Source organism: Drosophila willistoni, unplaced genomic scaffold (assembly GCF_018902025.1).
Source record: "Drosophila willistoni isolate 14030-0811.24 unplaced genomic scaffold, UCI_dwil_1.1 Seg169, whole genome shotgun sequence".
NCBI classification, from domain to species: Eukaryota; Metazoa; Arthropoda; class Insecta; order Diptera; family Drosophilidae; genus Drosophila; species Drosophila willistoni.
In genome coordinates, this window is record NW_025814128.1 from 203816 (window position 1) to 230643 (window position 26828).

A 26828-nucleotide genomic window follows, 5' to 3' on the forward strand; every position below is an offset into this window, starting at 1 on the left:
TTTTCAACACTTCGCGGCTAGGACGTCCCATGGAATCAACTAACTTAGCACAGATTGCTGGGTCTATAGAATACCATTCATCCTGGACCTTTTCCCATGAATCTTGCTTATTTTTTGGCTTATAACCAGCAATCCTCTTCTTTAATATTCCCCAAAGCTGTTCTATTGGGTTTAAGTCCGGGGACTGAGACGGCGGCTCTAAAATATTAACTTTATTTTCCTTGAGCGATGTGTTTGCCAGCTTGGATGAGTGTTTGGGATCGTTTTCCGGCTGATATTATCACTTCAAAGGCAATTCTTCTTCGGAATAAGAAAGCATAGTATTGCTAAGGATATTTACTTTGTTGATTTCGCACATTTTATCCTTTATCCAAAATTACGGACCGACACTTGAAAAAGAAAAGCATCCCCAAAACATAATATTTCCACCTTAGTGCCTAACGGTCTTTAAAGTGTGTTTTGGATCATAACCAGTACTTTTTTGTCGTCTGCCAGACTCCTTGCCATCAGATCCAAACAAATTGCCTTTTTTTTAATCCGCCCATAGGACGTTTTTCCAATTGGCCCGAAGCACATGTTGAGTAGCAAAATCTATTATCCGTTTTATATTTGGCTTGCTCAAGCACGGTACTTTTCTAGCACTATATGCCTTTAACCCAAATGATACCAATCTTGTCCGGATAGTTCTACTAGTTATTGATGCATCTAGCTTGTTTTTGAACTTTTCCGATGAAAGGAATGGGTTTTTTTTCGCTTCTCGCAAAATGACCTGGTCAAATTTTGATGTTGTGGCACGTTTACGAACTCGATTTTCTTGTTTATATTTATAATGAATAGCTGAAAACACTTTTTTTTTTTTAGCAATTCATTAATTCTGCGATTTCTGCCATTGAACGACCAGAGTTGTTTAGTTTTTTCATGATTTCCCTTTCTTTCTCTGAGGAGTGCATGCCACGACCCATACTGCATATAATGTTAGTAAATTAAAACAGAAATCACAACCAATTTTAATGGATATTAAATACCTTGATGTAGAATTAACTTTTATGAGATCTAAAATGTTTTTGACGTGAAAAATACTGAGCGTTTCTATTATTTTTTCCAACCGAAACAGGTGGTAGTTCTACTTAAAAGCGTATAGAAGAAAAAGTTTCGCGAAAATAGGTGTCGAAATGAATAAAAATAATAGAACTACTATTCCACATTCTTGAACACTGATTTTTAGGTCGGACAATTTGTCCAACGTTAAATAAAAAATGATTTTAAAATCAAAGTAGGTTGCCGTTTCTATTATTTCTTCCAACACTGTATGAAATTGTGGGGACCGTCATTCGGGCCGAATGTGGGAAATGGCATTGAGAGAGAGCAATCCAAAGTAATAGAAGAGAAGAGACAAACGCGTAGTGGCCGAACGTTCTAGTAGTAGTAGAGAGAGCAGGGCATAGGATCATTATATAAGTTGAGAGAGAGCTTGTTAAAGAGGCCGTAGATTATTCGCAAAGAGACTGTCAACTGAGTCGCACGTCAAGGTCCATAATTAGTCCAGTGTTATTTCTATATGTATAGTAGTTTAAATTCTAACAATATATTGAACTCGATTGTCATCAAACAATTCAAATATTAATAAATAAATATATATAGTAACGATCATTAAATCAACGCTACATATATATTGTATAGATATAAGTAGTATACGATATAGTACATATATATAGATTTTGTCGAAGGATCCTTTCCAGTAGCACTATGTAGTTCACTCATGTCATTTATATTTTTATTCACTTTTGTATAGCTGTACGGTAAGTTCCCTGGAGGGTTTATTAACTGAGCTCTCTAGCCCGAGGCCCCCATATATATAGGACCTGACCTAAAGACAGACCTCAATATTTGTTTTTAAATATGTTGCTAAAGCAAAGTTGCTCGTCATCCTGCAACATTCCAATTGTCAATCTGTAGCCGCTACAAAGGTAATGCCAGGGCTACAATTGACACACCTGTCAACTAACTAGTAAGCTTTGACTTATTAATCACTTAATCAACACTATCAGACAAATACATAAACAAAGGGAAGAAAGAAAAGTGACTTCACCATGACGCCACACTTTGATATCGGGTATCAGCTTTTACGTTCATCGACCTTTTGTTGATGCTGCCCATCGAGACAGCCACTATGCTACGATGGATTCTTTGCCCACATTGGTTATTATTCTCCTGATAGAAGGGTACCATTCTTGACCCTGGCATTGCTGTAACATTGTTCGCGCCTCCTTTGCTAGTATGTCGAGCGGTGTCATCCTTGCAATGACAGGTGCAGCATCTTCGGAAATGGTCCGGAAACCACGGCGCTATTGTCACTGTTGCTGGCAAGGCGCCGACGCAAAGGAGTTATGCGGGTGGGTAGTGAGAGACCTCCAGTTTCACCCCTGGCTAAAAAAGTTTTATTTGTAGTCACAATTTTCACAAGATTTCGGAGCTCTCAACAATCGCGACTTTCACATGCCAAATACAAAAACTCGTATCAAGCAGCATCTATAAACGTATACATGTATGCTTTTAGTGCGTGACAGCGTCAGCCGCAGCAGTAACGTTGGACAAGACACCCACTGCAGCAGTCAACTTGTTCACGGGGCCCTCGATACTTTTAGAACTATCGGCAATTTTCATTGGAATGGGTAATTGCCCAGACACATCGGACACTACAATAGGCATCGTTTTTAACAGATCATTCCCAGGTGATACCGGTAATTCATTACTAATAGCATTCACAACCGGGCTCTTAAACGATATCAATTGCTGTACATTAAGAGCGGACGGTGCATGAGACCGGTCGGGGACGAAAAGAGACGCTGGCGGATCTACAGATACAGAAACACCCCAAGGACTGGTCCTTTTACGTTTCGGAGACTCATTCATAAGCGATAAACTTCTGAACTGAGTCTCCACCGCAGTAAACTCCGCTTGGAGTTTATTAAAACCTGCCCTTAAAGTGTCAAAACTATCTCTAGTCCGCCTCATGAAAGAGCGCATCTCATTCTCGACCTCCAAGCAAGCATCACATCCATATTTTAAGCCACCACCTTTAGCAATAGACTCCTTGATTCTGCCTGTGTAACCTGCACACTTAACGTGAACCGCATTGTCACACAACCAACAAAGAATATAATCATGGGAGTCAACCGCATTAGTGGCAACTATGCAATTATTTTTTGAGCAGACAACCATTTTATTAAAAGTTTAATTTAATTACAAAAGGAAATACAAAAAAATAAAAATTCTAAAGGTAAAAAATCTGTGTATAAGAATATACTGACCAGTTCTGACACAAGGGTTAATGTGCAGAGTAAGCCTTCACAACTAAAGAATAAAAAGAAATGAAAACACAAAAACACGTATCACAGAGTCGCGGGTAGGCAAAAGACGAGAGCACAAATCAATCAAGAATAGGAAAGAGCGGGACAGCGCGTCAAATTGAACACATGCAAAAACAATTTGTACGCAAGAGCGCGAGAGTTAGTTAAAACGGTAAAGACACAAAAGCAAAAGAGATAAACAAAACAACAACACCGCTAATGCAAGTATTGTTGTAAGTTTTGATTTTATTTAAATTTAATCAAAAACGACAGCAAGAATTCGCGAAATGAAAATAAAATTCGGATGTTGTAATTGTAATTAATTAAACCGATAATTTAAGAGTTATATAAAAGTATTTAATCGCGAGAAAAAATAAAAGTTGATAAGCGCAAAAAAAACACGTCCGTCCTCTGCAACGAGTGAAACTTATTCTGCAGATGAGCAGATTGGTCTCAATAGCGTACCTTCTTTATGAACTTTAGGTAATCCGTATATTCTTGGTGAAATTGATGTGTTTGTTATAAGCTTATTTCTTTCGGTCGTTGAAATAAGTTCATGTTTGTATAATTTTTCCACCAATTCGTTGCTTTTGGTCTGTAGTCTAGTGGTAAATAATAATAAAGTAAGAATATCATCATCTACCGCCCACAAGATTGAAGGGTGACATTGACTTTGTTAGTTTTCGAAAAAATCAGTTTAATTTAAACACAAAAAACGTGCGCGCGTTCTAAGCCAGTATACATACATACCAAATTCAATGACTCTACTTGTGGTGGAAGGTGGCGTGCAAGGATTTTGAACAATTAATTATCTTTGTGCTGTGTATTTAAATTTTTCTATATATTCTTATATATATAAATTTATTAATTTTTGTTTTTGCCTTGTGTTTCTTTTAGGCTTTTCAATGGCTTGTTGTCTACTTACTTGCAAGCATTCTGATTGTTTTGATGATCAGTATAGAGCACAATCTTGTTGGCTTCGCGATAATCTTATTCACTTAAAATGTGCTGGCCTCAATGGCCGCGACTACGACAAATTTTCTGGTTTGTCTGTGTCTAAGCCTGAGCTTGGCTTAATGCGCTGGACTTGCCCATCTTGTGCCAGCCAGCAGCTTGATTTTAGCCGTATGTACAGGGATCTTCGTTTAAAGTTTCTTTCTTTAAACAAACTGGCCAAACAGCTGTCTAATGAATATGACTTTAGCGTACATTTATTGTCTTAATTCAAGTTCGTTCCACCTTCTGAGAAGTCGCCCAAGAAGCCAGCCCTCTCTCTTACATATTCTCCCATTTTACTTTCGCCGACACCACCTTCTTGTCCCTCTTTATGCTCTTCTTTTCAGATTGAAGTACCCTGTACAAGCCCTGGTGTACCTCAATCTATCCCCAAGGGATAGATTAAGTTAAGTTACTGAATACTGGTTCCCAATCACTTGTGGATTTCAATGCTCCTCCGCCTTCACTAACTGTAGTGCCTCATCGCAACCAATTATTTATTTCCAGGCTTGCTCCTGATACTTCTGAGTCGTCTGTGGCAGCTTACATTGGTAATATATGCCATGCTAAGGTTTTAATTTGTCTAGGCCTCGCGAAATTTCCTCTTTTAAAATTACAATACCAAATAAGTATTTCTCAGATATGGTAGACCCTAAGAGGGCCTAGTTGTACACGAGTTTGCGCCCAATAAGCGCTCCCGTTCGCTGCCTGTCCACCTTCCTAATTCATCTGCTGCTTCAAAAAACTGATAATGTCTAGTCTTTGCATTCATTATCAAAATGTAAGAGATCTTTTTACCAAGCTCTCGAAACTGTTCTGTGATAGCCAAACCTTTTCGGCTGACATATTGCTATTTCTGAAACTTGGCTCAACTCCTCTGTTTTGGATAACGAAATTCTTTTTAATAACTTTATTTCTTATACGCGTGTTGGTCGTCGTGGCGGTGGAGGGCTCATTGCTCTCAACTCGAGTCTGTGTTGAAGTGGTGTGCCAATTGATCTGCCCTTGGGTGTTGAGTTTATTTACGTCGAAGGCACATGTTCCAACTTTAGCTTATATATTTTTTCTTCATATATTCCTCTAATTTCTGATATCATGATCTACATGCACCATATCGATGCTTTACAATCTACAAGAGAGCAATCCAAAGTAATAGAAGAGAAGAGACAAACGCGTAGTGGCCGAACGTTCTAGTAGTAGTAGAGAGAGCAGGGCATAGGATCATTATATAAGTTGAGAGAGAGCTTGTTAAAGAGGCCGTAGATTATTCGCAAAGAGACTGTCAACTGAGTCGCACGTCAAGGTCCATAATTAGTCCAGTGTTATTTCTATATGTATAGTAGTTTAAATTCTAACAATATATTGAACTCGATTGTCATCAAACAATTCAAATATTAATAAATAAATATATATAGTAACGATCATTAAATCAACGCTACATATATATTGTATAGATATAAGTAGTATACGATATAGTACATATATATAGATTTTGTCGAAGGATCCTTTCCAGTAGCACTATGTAGTTCACTCATGTCATTTATATTTTTATTCACTTTTGTATAGCTGTACGGTAAGTTCCCTGGAGGGTTTATTAACTGAGCTCTCTAGCCCGAGGCCCCCATATATATAGGACCTGACCTAAAGACAGACCTCAATATTTGTTTTTAAATATGTTGCTAAAGCAAAGTTGCTCGTCATCCTGCAACATTCCAATTGTCAATCTGTAGCCGCTACAAAGGTAATGCCAGGGCTACAATTGACACACCTGTCAACTAACTAGTAAGCTTTGACTTATTAATCACTTAATCAACACTATCAGACAAATACATAAACAAAGGGAAGAAAGAAAAGTGACTTCACCATGACGCCACACTTTGATATCGGGTATCAGCTTTTACGTTCATCGACCTTTTGTTGATGCTGCCCATCGAGACAGCCACTATGCTACGATGGATTCTTTGCCCACATTGGTTATTATTCTCCTGATAGAAGGGTACCATTCTTGACCCTGGCATTGCTGTAACATTGTTCGCGCCTCCTTTGCTAGTATGTCGAGCGGTGTCATCCTTGCAATGACAGGTGCAGCATCTTCGGAAATGGTCCGGAAACCACGGCGCTATTGTCACTGTTGCTGGCAAGGCGCCGACGCAAAGGAGTTATGCGGGTGGGTAGTGAGAGACCTCCAGTTTCACCCCTGGCTAAAAAAGTTTTATTTGTAGTCACAATTTTCACAAGATTTCGGAGCTCTCAACAATCGCGACTTTCACATGCCAAATACAAAAACTCGTATCAAGCAGCATCTATAAACGTATACATGTATGCTTTTAGTGCGTGACAGCGTCAGCCGCAGCAGTAACGTTGGACAAGACACCCACTGCAGCAGTCAACTTGTTCACGGGGCCCTCGATACTTTTAGAACTATCGGCAATTTTCATTGGAATGGGTAATTGCCCAGACACATCGGACACTACAATAGGCATCGTTTTTAACAGATCATTCCCAGGTGATACCGGTAATTCATTACTAATAGCATTCACAACCGGGCTCTTAAACGATATCAATTGCTGTACATTAAGAGCGGACGGTGCATGAGACCGGTCGGGGACGAAAAGAGACGCTGGCGGATCTACAGATACAGAAACACCCCAAGGACTGGTCCTTTTACGTTTCGGAGACTCATTCATAAGCGATAAACTTCTGAACTGAGTCTCCACCGCAGTAAACTCCGCTTGGAGTTTATTAAAACCTGCCCTTAAAGTGTCAAAACTATCTCTAGTCCGCCTCATGAAAGAGCGCATCTCATTCTCGACCTCCAAGCAAGCATCACATCCATATTTTAAGCCACCACCTTTAGCAATAGACTCCTTGATTCTGCCTGTGTAACCTGCACACTTAACGTGAACCGCATTGTCACACAACCAACAAAGAATATAATCATGGGAGTCAACCGCATTAGTGGCAACTATGCAATTATTTTTTGAGCAGACAACCATTTTATTAAAAGTTTAATTTAATTACAAAAGGAAATACAAAAAAATAAAAATTCTAAAGGTAAAAAATCTGTGTATAAGAATATACTGACCAGTTCTGACACAAGGGTTAATGTGCAGAGTAAGCCTTCACAACTAAAGAATAAAAAGAAATGAAAACACAAAAACACGTATCACAGAGTCGCGGGTAGGCAAAAGACGAGAGCACAAATCAATCAAGAATAGGAAAGAGCGGGACAGCGCGTCAAATTGAACACATGCAAAAACAATTTGTACGCAAGAGCGCGAGAGTTAGTTAAAACGGTAAAGACACAAAAGCAAAAGAGATAAACAAAACAACAACACCGCTAATGCAAGTATTGTTGTAAGTTTTGATTTTATTTAAATTTAATCAAAAACGACAGCAAGAATTCGCGAAATGAAAATAAAATTCGGATGTTGTAATTGTAATTAATTAAACCGATAATTTAAGAGTTATATAAAAGTATTTAATCGCGAGAAAAAATAAAAGTTGATAAGCGCAAAAAAAACACGTCCGTCCTCTGCAACGAGTGAAACTTATTCTGCAGATGAGCAGATTGGTCTCAATAGCGTACCTTCTTTATGAACTTTAGGTAATCCGTATATTCTTGGTGAAATTGATGTGTTTGTTATAAGCTTATTTCTTTCGGTCGTTGAAATAAGTTCATGTTTGTATAATTTTTCCACCAATTCGTTGCTTTTGGTCTGTAGTCTAGTGGTAAATAATAATAAAGTAAGAATATCATCATCTACCGCCCACAAGATTGAAGGGTGACATTGACTTTGTTAGTTTTCGAAAAAATCAGTTTAATTTAAACACAAAAAACGTGCGCGCGTTCTAAGCCAGTATACATACATACCAAATTCAATGACTCTACTTGTGGTGGAAGGTGGCGTGCAAGGATTTTGAACAATTAATTATCTTTGTGCTGTGTATTTAAATTTTTCTATATATTCTTATATATATAAATTTATTAATTTTTGTTTTTGCCTTGTGTTTCTTTTAGGCTTTTCAATGGCTTGTTGTCTACTTACTTGCAAGCATTCTGATTGTTTTGATGATCAGTATAGAGCACAATCTTGTTGGCTTCGCGATAATCTTATTCACTTAAAATGTGCTGGCCTCAATGGCCGCGACTACGACAAATTTTCTGGTTTGTCTGTGTCTAAGCCTGAGCTTGGCTTAATGCGCTGGACTTGCCCATCTTGTGCCAGCCAGCAGCTTGATTTTAGCCGTATGTACAGGGATCTTCGTTTAAAGTTTCTTTCTTTAAACAAACTGGCCAAACAGCTGTCTAATGAATATGACTTTAGCGTACATTTATTGTCTTAATTCAAGTTCGTTCCACCTTCTGAGAAGTCGCCCAAGAAGCCAGCCCTCTCTCTTACATATTCTCCCATTTTACTTTCGCCGACACCACCTTCTTGTCCCTCTTTATGCTCTTCTTTTCAGATTGAAGTACCCTGTACAAGCCCTGGTGTACCTCAATCTATCCCCAAGGGATAGATTAAGTTAAGTTACTGAATACTGGTTCCCAATCACTTGTGGATTTCAATGCTCCTCCGCCTTCACTAACTGTAGTGCCTCATCGCAACCAATTATTTATTTCCAGGCTTGCTCCTGATACTTCTGAGTCGTCTGTGGCAGCTTACATTGGTAATATATGCCATGCTAAGGTTTTAATTTGTCTAGGCCTCGCGAAATTTCCTCTTTTAAAATTACAATACCAAATAAGTATTTCTCAGATATGGTAGACCCTAAGAGGGCCTAGTTGTACACGAGTTTGCGCCCAATAAGCGCTCCCGTTCGCTGCCTGTCCACCTTCCTAATTCATCTGCTGCTTCAAAAAACTGATAATGTCTAGTCTTTGCATTCATTATCAAAATGTAAGAGATCTTTTTACCAAGCTCTCGAAACTGTTCTGTGATAGCCAAACCTTTTCGGCTGACATATTGCTATTTCTGAAACTTGGCTCAACTCCTCTGTTTTGGATAACGAAATTCTTTTTAATAACTTTATTTCTTATACGCGTGTTGGTCGTCGTGGCGGTGGAGGGCTCATTGCTCTCAACTCGAGTCTGTGTTGAAGTGGTGTGCCAATTGATCTGCCCTTGGGTGTTGAGTTTATTTACGTCGAAGGCACATGTTCCAACTTTAGCTTATATATTTTTTCTTCATATATTCCTCTAATTTCTGATATCATGATCTACATGCACCATATCGATGCTTTACAATCTTTTTTTAATCGTCTTAAAGATCGTGATTTCCTTATAGTTTTAGGTGATTTTAACTTGCCTAATATTTTTTGGCTTGTTGGTGATAATATATCTATCATAATTCCTTCATCTCAACATGTTTTTCTTGATAGCCTACTTAAATGTCCACTATATCAGTTGAATTCTTTACTTATTAGCGGACGTTGACGATACTATGCGCATTACGTTCAAGAGTACGACACCAGGACAAAGCCTGTTACGCGCGAGCCCAAGCAGATAACTGCCCACCTCCCACCCGACCGACCGAGGGGTGCACCCGTATAACGCACGGCACGAATCGCGTGGACAAATACACAATAGAAAAAACAGACAAACAAATAATACTATAGCTATCTATTAACTAAATGAGATAGGATAGATGTTTTAATCATATTAATAGAAAACTCTGAGCCGATTACAGGGAATAGAAGGTTGTAATCAGAGCAGAGGACCCTAAAAGGTTCATGCATAGCATAGTTAGAAGAACAACGACTAAGGGATAAAGGTATCAAAGGATGTCTACTCCGTCTACATGGTACCGACAGATTCACCTGAGCTAATAACTCAGGCGAGTCGACATCACCAATTAGGAGCTTGTGCATAAAACTGACACCAAGCATAATTCTACGGTTAGTTAGGGACGGAAGAGGGACGAAGAGCAAATAGCAGGAACTACTTTTGAACGGATTCTAGTCTAATCTGGTACGACTCATATTGAGGTGACCAAATGCAAGATCCATACTCTAAAATAGGACGGACAAGCGAAGTAAAAAGAACTTTAGTTGTATAGGGGTCATCAAATTCTTTTGACCATCTTTTAATGAAACCCAGGACACTCATGGCCTTTGCGACCGTGGTGGAAATATGGGTGTTAAAATTTAACTTATGGTCCATAAGTACGCCCAAATCATTCATATTATTTAGACGTTCTAAAGGGCTGTTGTTTAGAAAATAAGTGACCAGTTGAGGAGAGTTACGAAAAAAAGTCATTACCTTACATTTGGTAGTGTTAAGAATTAGTAGATTAAACTGGCACCAGGATTGAAAGTTTTTAAGATCAGCTTGTAGCCGACTAAATGAATATGTATCTTTATAAGTAAGACAAAGCTTGACATCGTCAGCATACATAAGCACACGCGAATGAACAATGACTGAAGGAAGATCGTTAATAATTGAGGTACACCAGAAGTCACAGGAATGGAAACGGAAAAAGAAGACTTCTATTTTCCATTTGTTAAATATTCTCGAACCCAAGAAAGGAAAAGGGGTGGAAACCCAATGTCGCTCAGCTTAGAAAGTAATAGGGTATATGACATTAGTTTGTTTACCATTTTTGAACCCCTTGATAATTATTGATGTAAATTCTAAAAGGTTAGTGGTTGTAGATCTACGTTTCACAAACCCATGTTGGGATGGCGAAATAATAGAGCTGCAAAAATGTTGCAATTGAGAAGTTATAATTTTCTCAGAAGCTTTTACAATTTTAAAATGGGTTTACATAATGCGTTTGCACAGAACCTGAGTACACATCCAGGAAGACCATCTGGCCCCGGAGAATAAACAGGTTTAACTAATTTAAGTTCGCTAAGAATAGAACTTTCATCAATCACTGGATTGAAAATGCAATTAGCCTTTTTTAAATGATAAGGATACGGACTTGCTCGATATTCCGTTGAGGAATAAGTTGTTTTGAAAAAACTCGCAAACATATCGGCAATTGCCTGATCAGTGCTCGCTTTTTTATTTTGAAAAGACAAAAAAGATGAGTGCACAGAGGTCTTACGTTTAGAATTAACAAAATTATAAAATTGTTTAGGGTTAGAAGAAAACTGAAGCTTACACCGCTGAAGATAATTCTTATAGCATTGTGTATTAAGCATCATGAATTTTGAACGAGCGACTGTATACAGAGCATAATCTGATGAACGACGTGTTTTTTGAAACTTCTTATAATATCGTGTCTTCACATTTTTCAAATTGGATAGCTCACGAGAGAACCAGGGAGGTTTGCTCCAGCCTACCAAGAGGCACGCAAATATCAAAGAGTGAATTCAGAGTATCATAGAAAAAACGAACAGCTGAGATCATATCTCTACAATTGTACAGATAAGACCAATTGGTAGTAGCAATGTTTTCATTAAGGCTGGCGAAGTCAGTCTTACGAAAGCACCTAGTTAGAGGTAACTCATTTGAACCAAGTAATGGTGAAAGCAAGGGCAAATCAATTTTTAAATTTAATGTAGGATGAAATTTGTCTTCTGGAAGAACAAATGGTTCGATCCTAGAAACCTCACAATAAGAAGAATCCAATACAAAAATAAGATCTAACGATTTTCCATTAGAATTTAAGACAGGATTGACTTGGGATAAAGATAAGCCTAGAAGGCCATCAATAAAGTCATGTGACAAAGAGGGCAGCAACATGGTACATTCATCTGTTAATCACCATGCTAAAGCGGGTAAATTAAAATCACCTATAACTATGACTATGACTATGAACTATGACTATGAACTATGACTGGAAACTAAAAAGGACACAAACTGAATTGCCTCTAAATGATTTAAGTATACCACCATGTCTGACAATGGTAGGAACAAGTAATGAAAGCATTAAAAGATTTAAAATTTACTTTAACAATCTCCTGGGTACTAGGAAATTGGATCATTTCAGATGATAAAGCAGCATCAACAGCTATCAGAACGCCACCACCTATGCGAGAAATCCGGTCACGTCTGAATATAGAATAGTTTGTGGAAAAAACCGATGCATCAGCAATATCAGGTTTTAGCCACGTCTCTGTGAAAGCTAGAATGCTATGCTCAAAAGAAAGACTATCTACATAGAGATTAGGAAGTTTAGATTTCAGTCCTCTAACGTTCTGGTAACCCAGGTAAAGGGACGAAGCTAGTTTTTTGACACACCAGCAGATGCTGATGTGGCAGGAATAGTATTAGTTGTTGTTGTGGGCAAGCGAATCGGTTGCCGATTTTTCTTTTTTACAGTTTATTCCTTAACTATTATATGTTTAGGCCAAAAATCTTCTCGACATATAGTGTCGAAGATATTGGCAGAAACACTAATTTTAAAGGACGAAATGTCCCGAGAATAAGAAAATTTAAACTTCTCCACCGCAATATTCGAGACGTTAACTTTCTTCCGAATATAGGCTATTACATCATCAGATGTGACAACAGGGTCTAGCCTAGAAACCAATATATGTTTCTTTGGTGGTATGCCAACGAGAGGCCGCGGTCCCGAAGCGTCAGCCGCAGCAGTAACGTTGGACAAGTCACACACTGCAGCAGTCAACTCGTTTACGGGGCCCTCGATACTTTTAGAACTATCGGCAATTTCCATTGGAATGGGTAATTGCCCGGACACATCGGACACTACAATAGGCATAGTTTTTAACAGATCATTCCCAGGTGATACCGGTAATTCATTACTAATAGCATTCACAACCGGGCTTTTAAACGATATCAATTGCTGTACATTAGGAGTGGACGGTGGATGAGACCGGTCGGGGACGATAAGACACGCTGGCGGATCTACAGATACAGAAACACCCCAAGGACTGGTTCTTTTACGTTTCGGAGACTCATTCATAAGCGATAAACTTCTGAACTGAGTCTCCACCGCAGTAAACTCCGCTTGGAGTTTATTAAAACCTGCCCTTTAAATGTCAAAACTATCTCTAGTCCGCCTCATGAAAGAGCGCATCTCATTCTCGACCTCCCGGCAAGCATCACATCCATATTTTAAGCCACCACCTTTAGCAATAGACTCCTTGATTCTGCCTGTGTAACCTGCACACTTAACGTGAACCGCATTGTCACACAAACAACAAAGAATATAATCATGGGAGTCAACCGCGTTAGTGGCAACTATACAATTATTTGTTGAGTAGACAACTATTTTATCAAAAAGTTTAATTTAATTACAAAAGGAAATACAAAAAAATAAAAATTCTAAAGGTAAAAAATCTGTGTATAAGAATATACTGACCAGTTCTGACACAAAGGTTAATGTGCAGAGTAAGCCTTCACAACTAAAGAATTAAAAGAGATGAAAGCACAAAAACCAAAACACGTATCACAGAGTCGCGGGTAGGCAAAAGACGAGAGCGCAAATCAATCAAGAATAGGAAAGAGCGTTATCTCTTTTAAAAGAATCCTTGATCTTGTTTTTTTCTCGGATCCCACGGTTAGTGCTGTATCTCAAATATAACCCCTTGTGAAGTCTGAAGATCCTTATCACCCTACCATTGAAGTTACTATTTCTTACAATTCCGTTACTAATTCATTTAATAACATCGCAAATTCTCGTCGTAGATGTTTTCGTAAAACAAATTTCAATCTTCTTAACAACCTTATTTCCTTTTTTGATTGGTCATTTTTATTTGAGTGCTGTGATATAGATTGTGCAGTGAATTTTTTCTACTTTGCTCTTAATTCTCTAATTGATAGATGCGTTCCTTATGTGAATGTCTCTACAGTCTCCAGTACGGCGGTATGGTTCAGACGTAAGCTGTCTAATCAAAGAAACATTAAATTGATATATTTTGAAAGGTTAAAAAAACTGGTTCGCGACCAGACTATACAAATTAGTATGTAGCGAAATCTCCATTTTGTCTCTTAAATACTCAATGCTACAATAATTATATCGTGCGCTGTGTGGTTGAATTCTATATGAACCCTAAAAGATTTTATAACTTTGTTAATTCTAACCGACGCTCTAAATTACTACCTTCCACCTTCAACTTAATGACCAGACAGCTAATAATGTTTCAGATATTGCAGATCTGTTTGCTAAATTCTTTCAGTCGACTTATTCTACTACTGCTTCACATCCCACATACTATACCTTCTCAATCCAACATTCAAATTGTATGTTTTTTCCTAGTATTACTGAAGACTGAATTATCTCTAGCTTATCATCTATGACGTCTTCCTTCGTACCGGAGCCTGTCAGCATGGCTTCATGAAAGGTCGTTCGTCGCTTACCTACCTTTTAGAATTGACTACCCTTGTACACCATGACTTCCTAAAGATGTTATAGATGTTATTTATACCCACTTTAGTAGGGCTTTCGATACGGTTGATCATTTTATTCTTCTTACGAAACTTAAAAGTATGGGTTTTTTTCCTATAATGATCCTTCTTTCCAACAGTACTTGCAATCAGATCTCGATGCATTCTGTGATTGGTGCCTCGTTAGTAAATTACACGTTAGTACCTCTTTTATGACTTTCAGTCGTTTGTCTTCGTTCCTAGCTCATTACTCTATTAAAAGTGATCTGTTAGATTGTGTACCACACAATCAAAGACTTAGGCGTTATTTTTGACCGAAAACTTTCATTTAATTTTCATATATGTATCTTTAATTGTTAATAGAGCACGCTTGCTTGGCTTCATAAAACGTTGGGCCAAAGAATTTGATGACCCCTACGTAACAAAGGTTTTACACACTTCGCTAGTTCGTCCTACTCTAGAATATTGTTTGCCAGTGTGGAAGCCTCAATATGATGTTCACCAGCGTAGTATTGTATGGGTACAGAAGCAATTCCTTGAGTTAACGTTACGCGGTTTTAATTGGGACCCGAATCTTCCACTATTTTCTTATTCTGACAGACTTATTCTTATTAACCTTTCTTCAGTCTCTTTCTCCATAAACTAACAATAAGCAACAGTGAAGTCATTTCTACTAATTTTTTAGTACTCTATATTTTTTGTTCCCTCACGTCAACCCAGAACCTTTTTTCGTATTCACCTTAGTAGATGTCTGTTTTTTAGCTTAAGCTTTTTTGTCGACTGCTGTGTTAGTTGACATAAATAAATAAATTAGTTAGCATCACGTGAATGTGGAAGTGTTTTCGTGTGGGGGTTGCTAAAAAATCGAACCTAACAGCAAACTCAACAGTCTGCTTTTCTTTCCGGATGCTCAGCTTGCTTGGATTTGACAATATCTAAGCAATAAGAGGCAGAGTGTTCTCTTAATGTCCTGTCTCTCTAAGTTCACTTGTGTTAAATCGGGAGTCCCACAGGGCATTCACCTTGAACCATTACTCTTCACCATTTTCATTAATGATCTTCCGACCGTTCTTCTCCAACACTCTCTTTCATGCCACACCCTGCAAGCAGAACTGAATACTTTACAGGGGTGCTGTAGGGCTAACTTGATATCGCTAATCTGTTCCAAGTGGAAAATTTTGTCTTTTTATAGAAGTTCTCCCCAATTAACAAGTTACTTATTAAACAATTTCCCGGTAGAAAGAATTAATAATACTTCTTTGGTTGTTCAAGATTTGGGGATCTTAATGGACCATAAACTTAGTTTTAATCAGCATATATCGACTAATGTTAGTAGGGCTGAGAGTGTTCTTGGCTTTATAAAGCGCTAGTCCGCCCCATATTGAAGTATGGATCATGTGTTTGGTCTCCTCCTTACACTTGCGCAACTAACTTTACTTCGAACCTTTGCCACATTATCCGTTCGGATTAATTATTTGTATTCATCTTAATTTAAACCTATACTATTTCTGTGTATAACCTATTCCCTTATTACTTTTAATATTTTCTATTTATTAGGTCAACTTCACTTAGGGTCATTCGTAACACGCCTGGTGGCATATGGGGCGGTTGTTCGTACTGAGCGTTTAATGGGTTCAATAGCTCAATAGAGTCTTTTTCACCTATTACAAGTTTGTGTATAAGATAGCACCAAGCATTACTCAACGAATTATTAAAGAAGGAAGATTGACTTAAAGAAGCCAACTGGAATATGATTTAGACCGCGAAGAGCAAAAAGCAGAAATTGCGTTTGAACAGATTCAATTTTGCTTTGGTGCGTCTCATATTGAGGTGACCATATGCAAAATCCGTACTCTAAGATGGGACGGATTAAAGAAGTATACAGAATTTTGGTTGTGTACGGATCGTTAAACTCTTTCGACCATCGTTTCACAAACCCAAGAACATTCATAGCTTTACTAACTGTAGCAGAAATATGAGGATTAAAAGTTAATTTATGGTCCATAAGAACACCTAAGTCATTGATAATATCTAACCGCTCTAAGGCAGTGTCGTTAAGATAATAAGTTGCTATGTATGGAGTGCATCTATAAAAAGACATAACTTTACATTTAGAGCCGTTAAGGTTTAATAGGTAGGTTTCACACCAACTCTGAGGATCATTAAGATCCGATTGAAGTAGGCAAGAAGACGATATGTCTTTAAAACTGAGGTAAAGCTTGACATCATCCGCGTACATAAGCACCCGAAAATGTGACACTACCAATGGAAGATCATTTATAAAAAGAGTGAATAGCAATGGACCCAAATGACTACCCTGAGGTACTCCAGAGGTCACTTGGATCGTCTTAGAAAATGAAGACTTAGTGTGGACCTTTTGTGTACGCTTAGAAAGATATTGATATGCAAATTAGAAAGAGAAAACAAAAAGAGAGAATATTTGTACTTATCTGTAATAAAACACACAACAACAGAAACTTGTCACCTGCGCGAAGTTAACGGCCGCGAGCGCGATCAAAAGAGAACAAAAGAATAGAGAGCACCAACACCACACAAACAAAAACAAACTATGAACTGTAAATTGAGAGCGCGGGTGGGAGCAAAAAATAGAACGAAATCAAAAACTAAGCAGCGCAACAACAAAATTATATTTGCGTTTGTTAAAGTTTTTATAATAAATTTATATAAATGTTTGTAAATTTAACGCAAACTTCGCGATGAGTATAGCGATTTATTAAGAATTAGTAAGGCAATGAATTTAAATTGAATATTATAAATTAGCTTCACGAAAGAATGAAAGACAAAAATTAAACGAGAGCGCAAAAAAAACACGACCGACTTCGATGAGTGACAATATTATATATAATATTTCTAGCTGCATCCTTAACATGTGTTCGATTTCCGTATCTTAACCTTTATCTCGGTTATTCTTTATATCGAGTGAGCCTTGCAGCTTTCTTGATGTTTGGAAGGAGTCTTTTATTATTCCGCTTTATAAAAAGGGCAACCAATCGCATATTTCTAACTACCGTGGCATTGCCAAACTTTCCGCAATACCTAAGCTGTTTGAGAAAATTATTACGTCTTCCCTTTAATACCTATCCAGATCCACTATTTTTCCTTGTCAGCGTGGCTTCATGAAAGGTCGTTCTTCGCCTTTTAAAATTGAATACCCTTGTACACCACGGCTGTCATAATAAATTTGAAACTGATGTCATTTATACTGACCTTAGTTATATCTTAATCTTCTCCTTACAAAACATTATACATAGGTTTCGCCTAAACTACTGGCTTGCTTATAATCGCAAAATGTGTCTTTTGGTTCCTTCTCATCAAAAACTGTGCGAGATATTTATGGTGTCCCCCAAGTCAGTCATCTGGGTCTACATTTGCTTACATTGTTTATATATCTAATTTTATATTTTCACTCATCGAAGTCGGTCGTGTTTTTTTTTGCGCTCTCGCTTAACTACTGTTTTCGCTCTTTCGTGTTATTAATTTTTAATATTCATATTCAATTAATTCAACCAATTTTAGACAACGCTATTTTCATCGCGAAGTTTAATGTTAAATTTACATTCTTAATAATCTCAAAACATTTACAATTGCCCGTATTATTTTGTTTTTGCGTTGCTTAGTTTACGATTTGTTTTTTTATTTTTTACTCCCACTTTTACTCTCAATTTACAGTACACATTTTGGTTTTGTTTGTGTAGTGTTGGTGCTCTCTATTCTTTTGTTTTCTTTTTAGATCGCGCTCGCGGACGTAAACTTTCCGCTTGTGACAAGTTTTTGTTGTTGTTTTAATACAAAAAATATTCTTTCTTTTTTTATTTTTTCATTTTCATATTGCAGTTATCTTTTGCTTTGGTTTGTATACGCCTCTCTTAGTATATTTCCCTTTCTATTTACATATTGATTTATAAATTAGTTTTTTATAAATCAATTGTATTAATAATGTCTGTCTGTTGCAAATATAATTCCAATAATCCCAGCAACACCAGGGAAGACTTTCTTTACTGTGTGACGACGTAATGCACTTTAAATGTGCTGGTTATACAGTCAAGGTGCAGGGTAGTATTGCACTGGATGGCGATGTCAGTATTAACTAGGGATGCATTTAAAACTCTGTCAGCTCTCTAAGCTCCAAGAGGACCTTTTGGTGATGGACGTTCAATTCAGAAGTTCTAAACTTTTTGAATCTCCGACACGAAATAGGGCCAAGTTTCAGGTCGCGTCCCTCAGTCCGTCGGCACATTCGTCTCTACCAGTTCCGGCTTTCGACATTGACCCTATGTCACCAAATGCACAGCAGCTGATATCGTTTAGGAGTCCGGCTTTGGCAGGTGTGGAGTCTCTTCCCATTTCCCCTGGAGACAGTACCCCACCTACTAACACGATATCGGTTGTAGTTTCCGAACCGTCAGGGCAAACATCCGTTTCCAGGAATATTGCCAATAAAGTAGTTACAAGACGAGCTAGTAAAGTGCTGGCTGCTTCAGCTGCTGCTGCGTCTGCTGTAGCCGCTACTGCTGTGCCTAGTATTCCTAGTTCCTTTGTTGTAGTTCCACCCAAAAAGCAAATTTTTATTTCGAGGCTTGATCCCAATACTACTTCTGAAGAAGTCATAGCCTACATCCAGGGCAAAGTTCAAGCGTCAAACATTGCTGGGGAAAAGTTCCGTTTTTCATATACTTGGGACATTTCGTCCTTTAAAATAGGTGTCTCCCCAGATCTTTTTGGCCAAATATGTCATAAAGATTTTTGGCCGGAACACCTTGTTGTAAAAGAGTATACAATAAAAAAGAAGAATCGGCCTCCGATTAGCTTGCTACCTGCCTCTGTGAATAACGTTCCTTCCGGCTGGTCTGCACCTGTTGGCGAGTAAAAAAACTAATTTCGTCCCTAACTCTGCCCTATCAGAACGTACGGGGACTAAAGACTAAACTGTCTAAACTCTATGTAGATAGTATAGCTTTTGACTTTCATATTCTTGCCTTTACTGAGACTTGGCTGAAGCCTGATATTGCCGATGCTTCAATTTTCCCCTCAAAATATTTAATTTATAGACATGATCGGACTATCCGTAATGGTGGTGGCGTTTTGATCGCTGTTGACTCGGCGTTCTCGTCTGAAATTGTCCAGTCCTCCAATCAGAAGATTGAATTTGTTTGTGTTAAAATTTCGTTTAATTCTTTTTCTGCCTTTATTAGTTGTTCGTATATTCCACCACAGTCCGACTTGGCAGTATACACTCGCCATTTGGAAGCTATTCAAAATATTTCCTCATATCTCTCTGATAAAGACTTGCTCGTTGTTCTGGGAGATTTTAATTTACCTGAGATTGCCTGGACCCTTTCATTTGACTCTTTATTACTGTTGCCCTCCTTGTCACATTGTTTCATAGATGGTCTGCTTGAGTTGTCCCTAACTTAAATAAATCCTGTCCGGAATAGTCGTAACAGATCACTAGATCTGGTATTTGTGTTGGATTCTTCCAACTGCAATGTTTCCAGGACTGATCCCTTAGTTATCCCCGAAGACAACTTTCATCCAACTCTGTCTCGACATAATAACTCGATGCCTCCAACCAGATGTTTTCGCAAGACAAACTTTACTAAACTAAAAAACTCTTGTTAACTAATGATTGGACATATCTGTATACTTGCACAGATATGGACTCTGCCATTTCTGTCTTCTATAAAACTCTTGAGTCGTTCTTTGATGTTTGTGTCCCGCGTGTGACTCTAGGATGGTCTGATAGACCTCCTTGGTTCTCACGTGAGTTATGTAACTTGAAGAACGTAAAATCGAGATGTTATAAACAATTTAAAAAATCCGGTAAAGCATTGGATTTTTCCCTATATGTAGTTGCTCGATCAAATTTTATGGTGCTGAATTCACATTGCTATAAGGATTATCTTCAGCGATGTAAACTCAGGTTTTCTCGCGATCCTAAGCAATTTTATAAATTTGTAAATGTTAAACGTAAGACATCAGTGCACCCGTCTTACTTGTCTTTCGAAAACAATAAAGCTGACAATGATCAGGCAATTGCCGACATGTTTGCTGATTTTTTCAAAACAACTTATTCCTCTTCGATTTATCAAGCAAATCCTCCTTATCCTCATCACTTGCAATCGTCTAATTGCATTTTAGACCCTGTGTTTGATGAAAGTTCGGTTCTTAGCGTGCTCAGTTCCGTCAAACCAATATATGCACCTGGCCCTGATGGAATACCAGGCTGCGTATTAGAGTTTTGCGCGGAGGCCCTATGTAAGCCAATACTTAAGTTGTTTACACTGTCCGTCACATCTTCCGCCTTCCCGCCTATCTGGAAGGGAATCATATATTATTCCTCTTCATAAAAAGGGGAAGAAGTCCAAAGCCTCCAATTATAGGGGTATTTCTAAATTGTCTGCCATACCCAAAGCATTTGAGAAAATAATAACATCTCAATTGCAGCATTTTTATAGCTCAATCATTTCGTCATCCCAACATGGGTTTAAAAAACGTAGATCGACAACTACTAACCTATTAGAATTTACATCTCACTCAATCAAAGGGTTCAAGACTGCCGTGCAAACTGACGTCATTTATACTGACTTCAGCAAGGCCTTTGACTCTGTTAATCATACTCTGCTTTTAAATAAATTAAACGCACTTGGCATCCCCAGCCTTTTGCTAGATTGGATTCTTCAATATCTTTCTAAGCGTACACAAAAGGTCCTCTTTAAGTCTTCATTTTCTAAGACCATCCAATTGACCTCTGGAGTACCTCAGGGTAGTCATTTGGGTCCATTGCTATTCACTCTTTTTATAAATGATCTTCCATTGGTAGTGTCACATTCTCGGGTGCTTATGTACGCGGATGATGTCAAGCTTTACCTCAGTTTTAAAGACATATCGTCTTCTTGCCTACTTCAATCGGATCTTAATGATCTTCAGAGTTGGTGTGAAACAAAGCTATTAAACCTTAACGGCTCTAAACGTAAAGGTGTCTTTTTATAGATGCACTTCATACTTAGCAACTTATTATCTTAACGACACTGCCTTAGAGCGGTTAGATATTATCAATGATTTAGGTGTTCTTATGGACCATAAATTAACTTTTAATCCTCATATTTCTGCTACAGTTAGTAAAGCTATGAATGTTCTTGGGTTTGTGAAACAATGGTCAAAAGAGTTTGACGATCCGTACACAACCAAAATTCTGTATACTTCTTTAATCCGTCCTATCTTAGAGTACGGATCTTGCATATGGTCACCTCAATATGAGACGCACCAAAGCAAAATTGAATCTGTTCAAAAGCAATTTCTGCTTTTCGCTCTTCGCGGGCTAAATTGGGATCGCAATGTCAATTTGCCATCATACTCCAGTAGGCTTCTTTTAATCAATCTTCCTTCTTTAATTAATCGTAGAGTAATGCTTGGTGCTATCTTTATTCATAAACTTTTAATAGGTGAAATAGACTCTCCTGAGCTATTGAACCAGTTAAACCTATCTGTACCCCGTAGACCTATTAGAAATTTTATTCCTCTATCCTTAAAACACTGTAGTTCTAACTATTCTTTGCATGAACCTTTTCGAGTGCTATGTTCTGACTACAATCTTCTGTATCCCGTAATCAGATCAGAAGCCTCTCTTTCCCTTGTGAAAACTTCTATCTTAGCACATTTAGCTCGTAATTAGCTGTAGTTAATCATATTTTTAATTGTTTGTCCGTTTTATTTGTATTTGTCCACGCGATCGTGCCGTCCGATATGCGGCTGCGCCCCACGGTCGGTCGGGCGGGAGGTGGACAGCGCTCTGCTTGGGCTCGCGCGAAACAGGCTATGTCCTGGTGTCGTATGGGCCACTTGAACGTACTTCGCATTGTACGCGTCAACGTCCAGACAATAAAAAAAATATTATGGATTAGAAGGACTTCATAGAAGATAAGCCAGAAATAATGCCGTGTTCAGTTATTCGAGAAAGAAAAAAACACAAATTAAATGTGCGATATATAATGGATAGGAAATGGGAGTTGGAACAGTATTGGAATAAGTAGATTGAAAGAACTTAGCAAGCAGATCTGAAATTTTAAAATCATTAAGTCTAAATGTGTTAGGCAACCGATTAGAGGGTCGTAAAGCAGGACCTTTGACCGAATAGCGTTGCAAAAATTAATTTTTTATGATCGCGATTGACAAAAATGAGATATGAAATCGATGAATTCTCTCGGAAGCTAGGACTGAAAGTTGACTGCCCAAAGCACGGATACGGAAACACGAGTGATGGAAATACTTCAAGGAGATTTTTTGAATTTGATAAAATGACATCTACAATAAGAGGTGTAAGTCACGAGATTATTAAAAGTTTGGCTGTTATCTTAAATGTTGTTAATTGCAAGGAGGTAATAAATGGTCCAAAATTGAATATCCATCAAAAACAGATTAATTTTTGACTGAATTGTTTCCGCCAAAAACCCTACCCCAACAATACATAGGATTTTGGCTCACAAAAGGATTTAATAGATTAAAAGTATTTACAAAACAAGGACTACAAAAGGTTTAGATACACTAATACATATAAAGTTAAAAAATGCAACAAGAAATTGAAAAGTAATTTTCGAATATTACCTCTTTTAAAACATCTGTCCTGTATGTATTAAATGGTAAAACTCTATTTGGGTTTTCAAAGTCATATCTTTTTTTTTTTAGTTTGTTGAGAATTTCTATTTTAAGACCATTTTTATACGGGCCAATATGAAAACTAATAATAATACCTGTGGTGGTAGTAATAATTATCTAAAAACAAACCTTTTGGAGTGTAGATGTACTGTTTCAAGACATTTTTGACAAAATGCAGTACACTCAAGGCCTGAGCCGGATTGTAAGCTTCCATAGCATTGACCGCATTCATGTTCTGCTAATTTTCCGCAAACAGAACATTGACGAGGTGCTACAAAAATAAAAATATAAAGATGTAAGCAAGAAATCTAAAATATGTATAAGTCGTTCATTTCATGTATAAGGCCCTAGCGATGAATGTTTTGATTTTGGAAGGAAAAATTTACAATCTGTGCATATTAATGTTTTAAAACATGCGTCTCGGTCCATATAAACTGTGTGCGCAGGTCACTGCATTGACAGCACTGATATAGAAAGAGGGTTGTTTTTAAACGAAAATTACAATAGGAAATTACATTAATGAAAGTAAATGTTAAATTCAATCTTAAATATTTTGGTTTTTTCTACAGGTACGATATCTCTTGGAAGTGTGTTGCATAAATTTAAAATACCACCGAAATAGATATTAAATTAGAAACGTTGAAAATCGCACAAAATTTTGGTAGTTTAATGTGAAATGTTATATTAAAATCTCCAAAATAGATCCCTCAGACTAAAACAGCTAGAGCGTTAAAGTCGTCAAAATGATTGTAACAGGCAGAAAGACCCCACATGTCCCCTAGACTATAATGAAAAACATAACACACATATATACTTTAATTTGTGTTATGTTGTTAATTATAGCTTACAGCTAGAGCGTTAAAGTCGCCAAAATGATTGTAACAGGCAGAAAGACCCCACATGTCCCCTAGACTATAATGAACAACATAACACATATATATGTATACTTTAATTTGTGTTATTATAGTCTAGAAGACGTACATGAATATGCGACTTATTAGAGATTGTAAGATTCTAAATGACAAATGATGTCCGACTTTGGCGATCGACATTTAGTGGCCAGCTTAGATACGATATATTGCGCTCGACTTTCGAACTCGATTAACGTATTTTGCACATGTCGACGGGACTTTAGGCCCTTCTCTTGCAACCAGGTTGCCATCTTCATAGGTCTTACGACGTGGGATGTAGTACTTTTTATTTTCCTCTTGTATCTTGGAGGTGTGTACTTTCGCCTTGGCACAAAGTTCGCTTCTATCGTGGCAAAAAAACCTTCGTCTCTTGGTTGATAAGATCTCTCAGTTGATAGTCGTCCTTGTAAATACCACTTCGTCGGATCATCAACACGTAACTTCGACACAACCTGAATGATGATCGAACTTTAACGCTCTACTTAGCCGTCTACTCTTGTAAGTGCTGCTGTCGTCTTAACGTGCTTGATACCTTTGCTGTCGTAAAACTTCAAAAAATCTTGGGATGTAAAAGCGACGCCACAATCCGAAATGATACACGTAGTATTGCCAAAAATCGTGCTTCGGAATAATATCATTGTAAGTCGTCGAATTAGTTGGGTTTAACCAGCAGAACTTTGTAAATGAATCTTTGACAGTCAGAATATGCTTATTGTCTTTGTGAGTGGAGTCGAGAGAGCCTAGGAAATGAATATGAACTTACAATGTGGAAAATCATCTTTCTGTAGCGGGTACAAGAAGCCTTTATGCTTGCCAACCTTACGGCTACTGCTTTCGACATATTTTTGGTTCTACACCTTAAGGTAAGGAATAATGGATTCTCTGCAAGTCAACGCTTTTGTCTTTTTTGGCCCGAAATGTCCTTCGTCATGGGCCTGACCAATCTGTTTCTCTTTTCGAATTATCTTTCTAAACTCCTTAAATATGTATTCTGGGGAGAAAATAACCTAATCTTCATTTGTTGAATTCAAAATATAAACAGATTTTATTTACCAAAGTGTTGAGTATATATAAATTACAATACTCCAGTCCTGTTAAGGGTGAAGATTAGGTTGAGAGGCAAACTGAGCCTCTTATTGTTGGCCTTGGGCTCAGACAATAAAACAAATTATTTTACGGCTAAGTGCCGGAGTGAATATTTATTTAAGCGACTTACTGGAAGAGCGCTGTATTCAAACTGATTTCTTAAAACATAGAATATTCCACTTAAGCTAAGCCAAAATTCGCATCACGCCACAATGTCATGGTCGGCAAGCCGACTCAGCAAATCTTCGGCGATAACGGAAACTCTTGCAGCAAAACAAAAGTGTCCGTTTACCGTCGCTGACCATTGCAGCTATAGCGCGCTGATACAATTTATGCAATGTCGCAATTGCGAGGGCTGCTACTTAACTTATAGAGCACGCGATAGCGAGGGTAGATTATAAACTTATAAAATATCCTATATTAAGTGTTAATTGTTAACTACTCTCCCTTCAAGTATAAGGCCGTCCTCGGCCGACCCAATCCCGGCAACGACTTCTCGTAACTGCATTGCAGACTTCTTTGCACCGATGAGTCGACAAATAGTGAGGCCAATGCAGATCAAAGCACAGCATATGGCTCCAATGATGAATGCCACACGATAGGCCTGATCAGTTCCGGCGTTTTTTTCGAATTGCTGTATCACCTCCAGATTACGTTCATTCAAACGATGAAGGTAAGGGAGGCTGAGGACATCTTGGGTGCCAGTGATGTTCAGCAAGGGAGAATTGGCAATACCCGGGACTCTATTGCGCACGTTGTTGTGATTGTAAAACAGAGTCCCGTTAATTGCGACTCGGTCTCCGAACGTGATGAGATGCGTGCCTTGTACCTGGATCTCAGTGCCGTTGTCCACCTGAATACTTGCGGACCCGTCGTTGAGGATGATGATTCCGTCATCTACATGGGTGATTATTTCCAGGTTGCTCGGCTTGATCCCGCAGTGTGCCGTGACACCTGCATGGAGCTGTTTGGCATATGAACTTTCCAAAGCCAGACGACAAAATGTGGCTCCCGGTTAAGCGGCGCAACTCTGCAGTGTGTGGGATTCTCCATCGCATTCGGCTATGACGTTGTCAAACAATCGCACCATGAAGTTCTTGTGGATAACAGGATAAATCGTGATCTTTCTGCAAGCTCTTTTAATCTTGGGGAATTCAATTATAAAGTGTATGGTGTTAATGGATTGAAGAACTTTTACGGACGCAACGGACATAAGATCTCCTATGGGAGTGTTGGTGGGTTCCTCTAGCCAAATTGATTTCAAATCTGTGTGGTCCAAAATGTTTGGGCTAACAATGTTGGCCTTTGCCAGAGTAATAGCAAGCATTCAATTTTGCAACTCCATCATTAGCATCCTGTTTCTAGACAGTAGTGTTTCAAATAAATGGCTAGTGTCAACTCATGAGTTTTTGGCTATCCTGAGAATTCTGTTGACAGTGATTGTTAATTGGTTAAGCTGGTCCTGAACTCTAGTGTTTATTTCTACTTGTTTGTTATTGGCATTTATTAATT

General features: G+C 38.0%; 1 protein-coding gene across 8 annotated transcripts in view; it reads right to left on the reverse strand.

Moving 5' to 3' along the window:
• The window catches only part of LOC111519113 (ubiquitin carboxyl-terminal hydrolase CYLD), a 294944-nt gene that overhangs the window by 121200 nt on the left and 146916 nt on the right, over positions 1-26828 (reverse strand). For 7 of the 8 annotated variants that reach the window (XM_047012551.1, XM_047012555.1, XM_047012554.1 and 4 more), the window contains one exon: positions 23449-23590. In XM_047012551.1, coding sequence (XP_046868507.1) covers positions 23449-23590 — 142 coding nt within the window. Of the gene's footprint in view, positions 1-23448; positions 23591-26828 lie in introns of those variants that run through there. The other variant, XM_047012556.1, reaches the window with a different exon arrangement.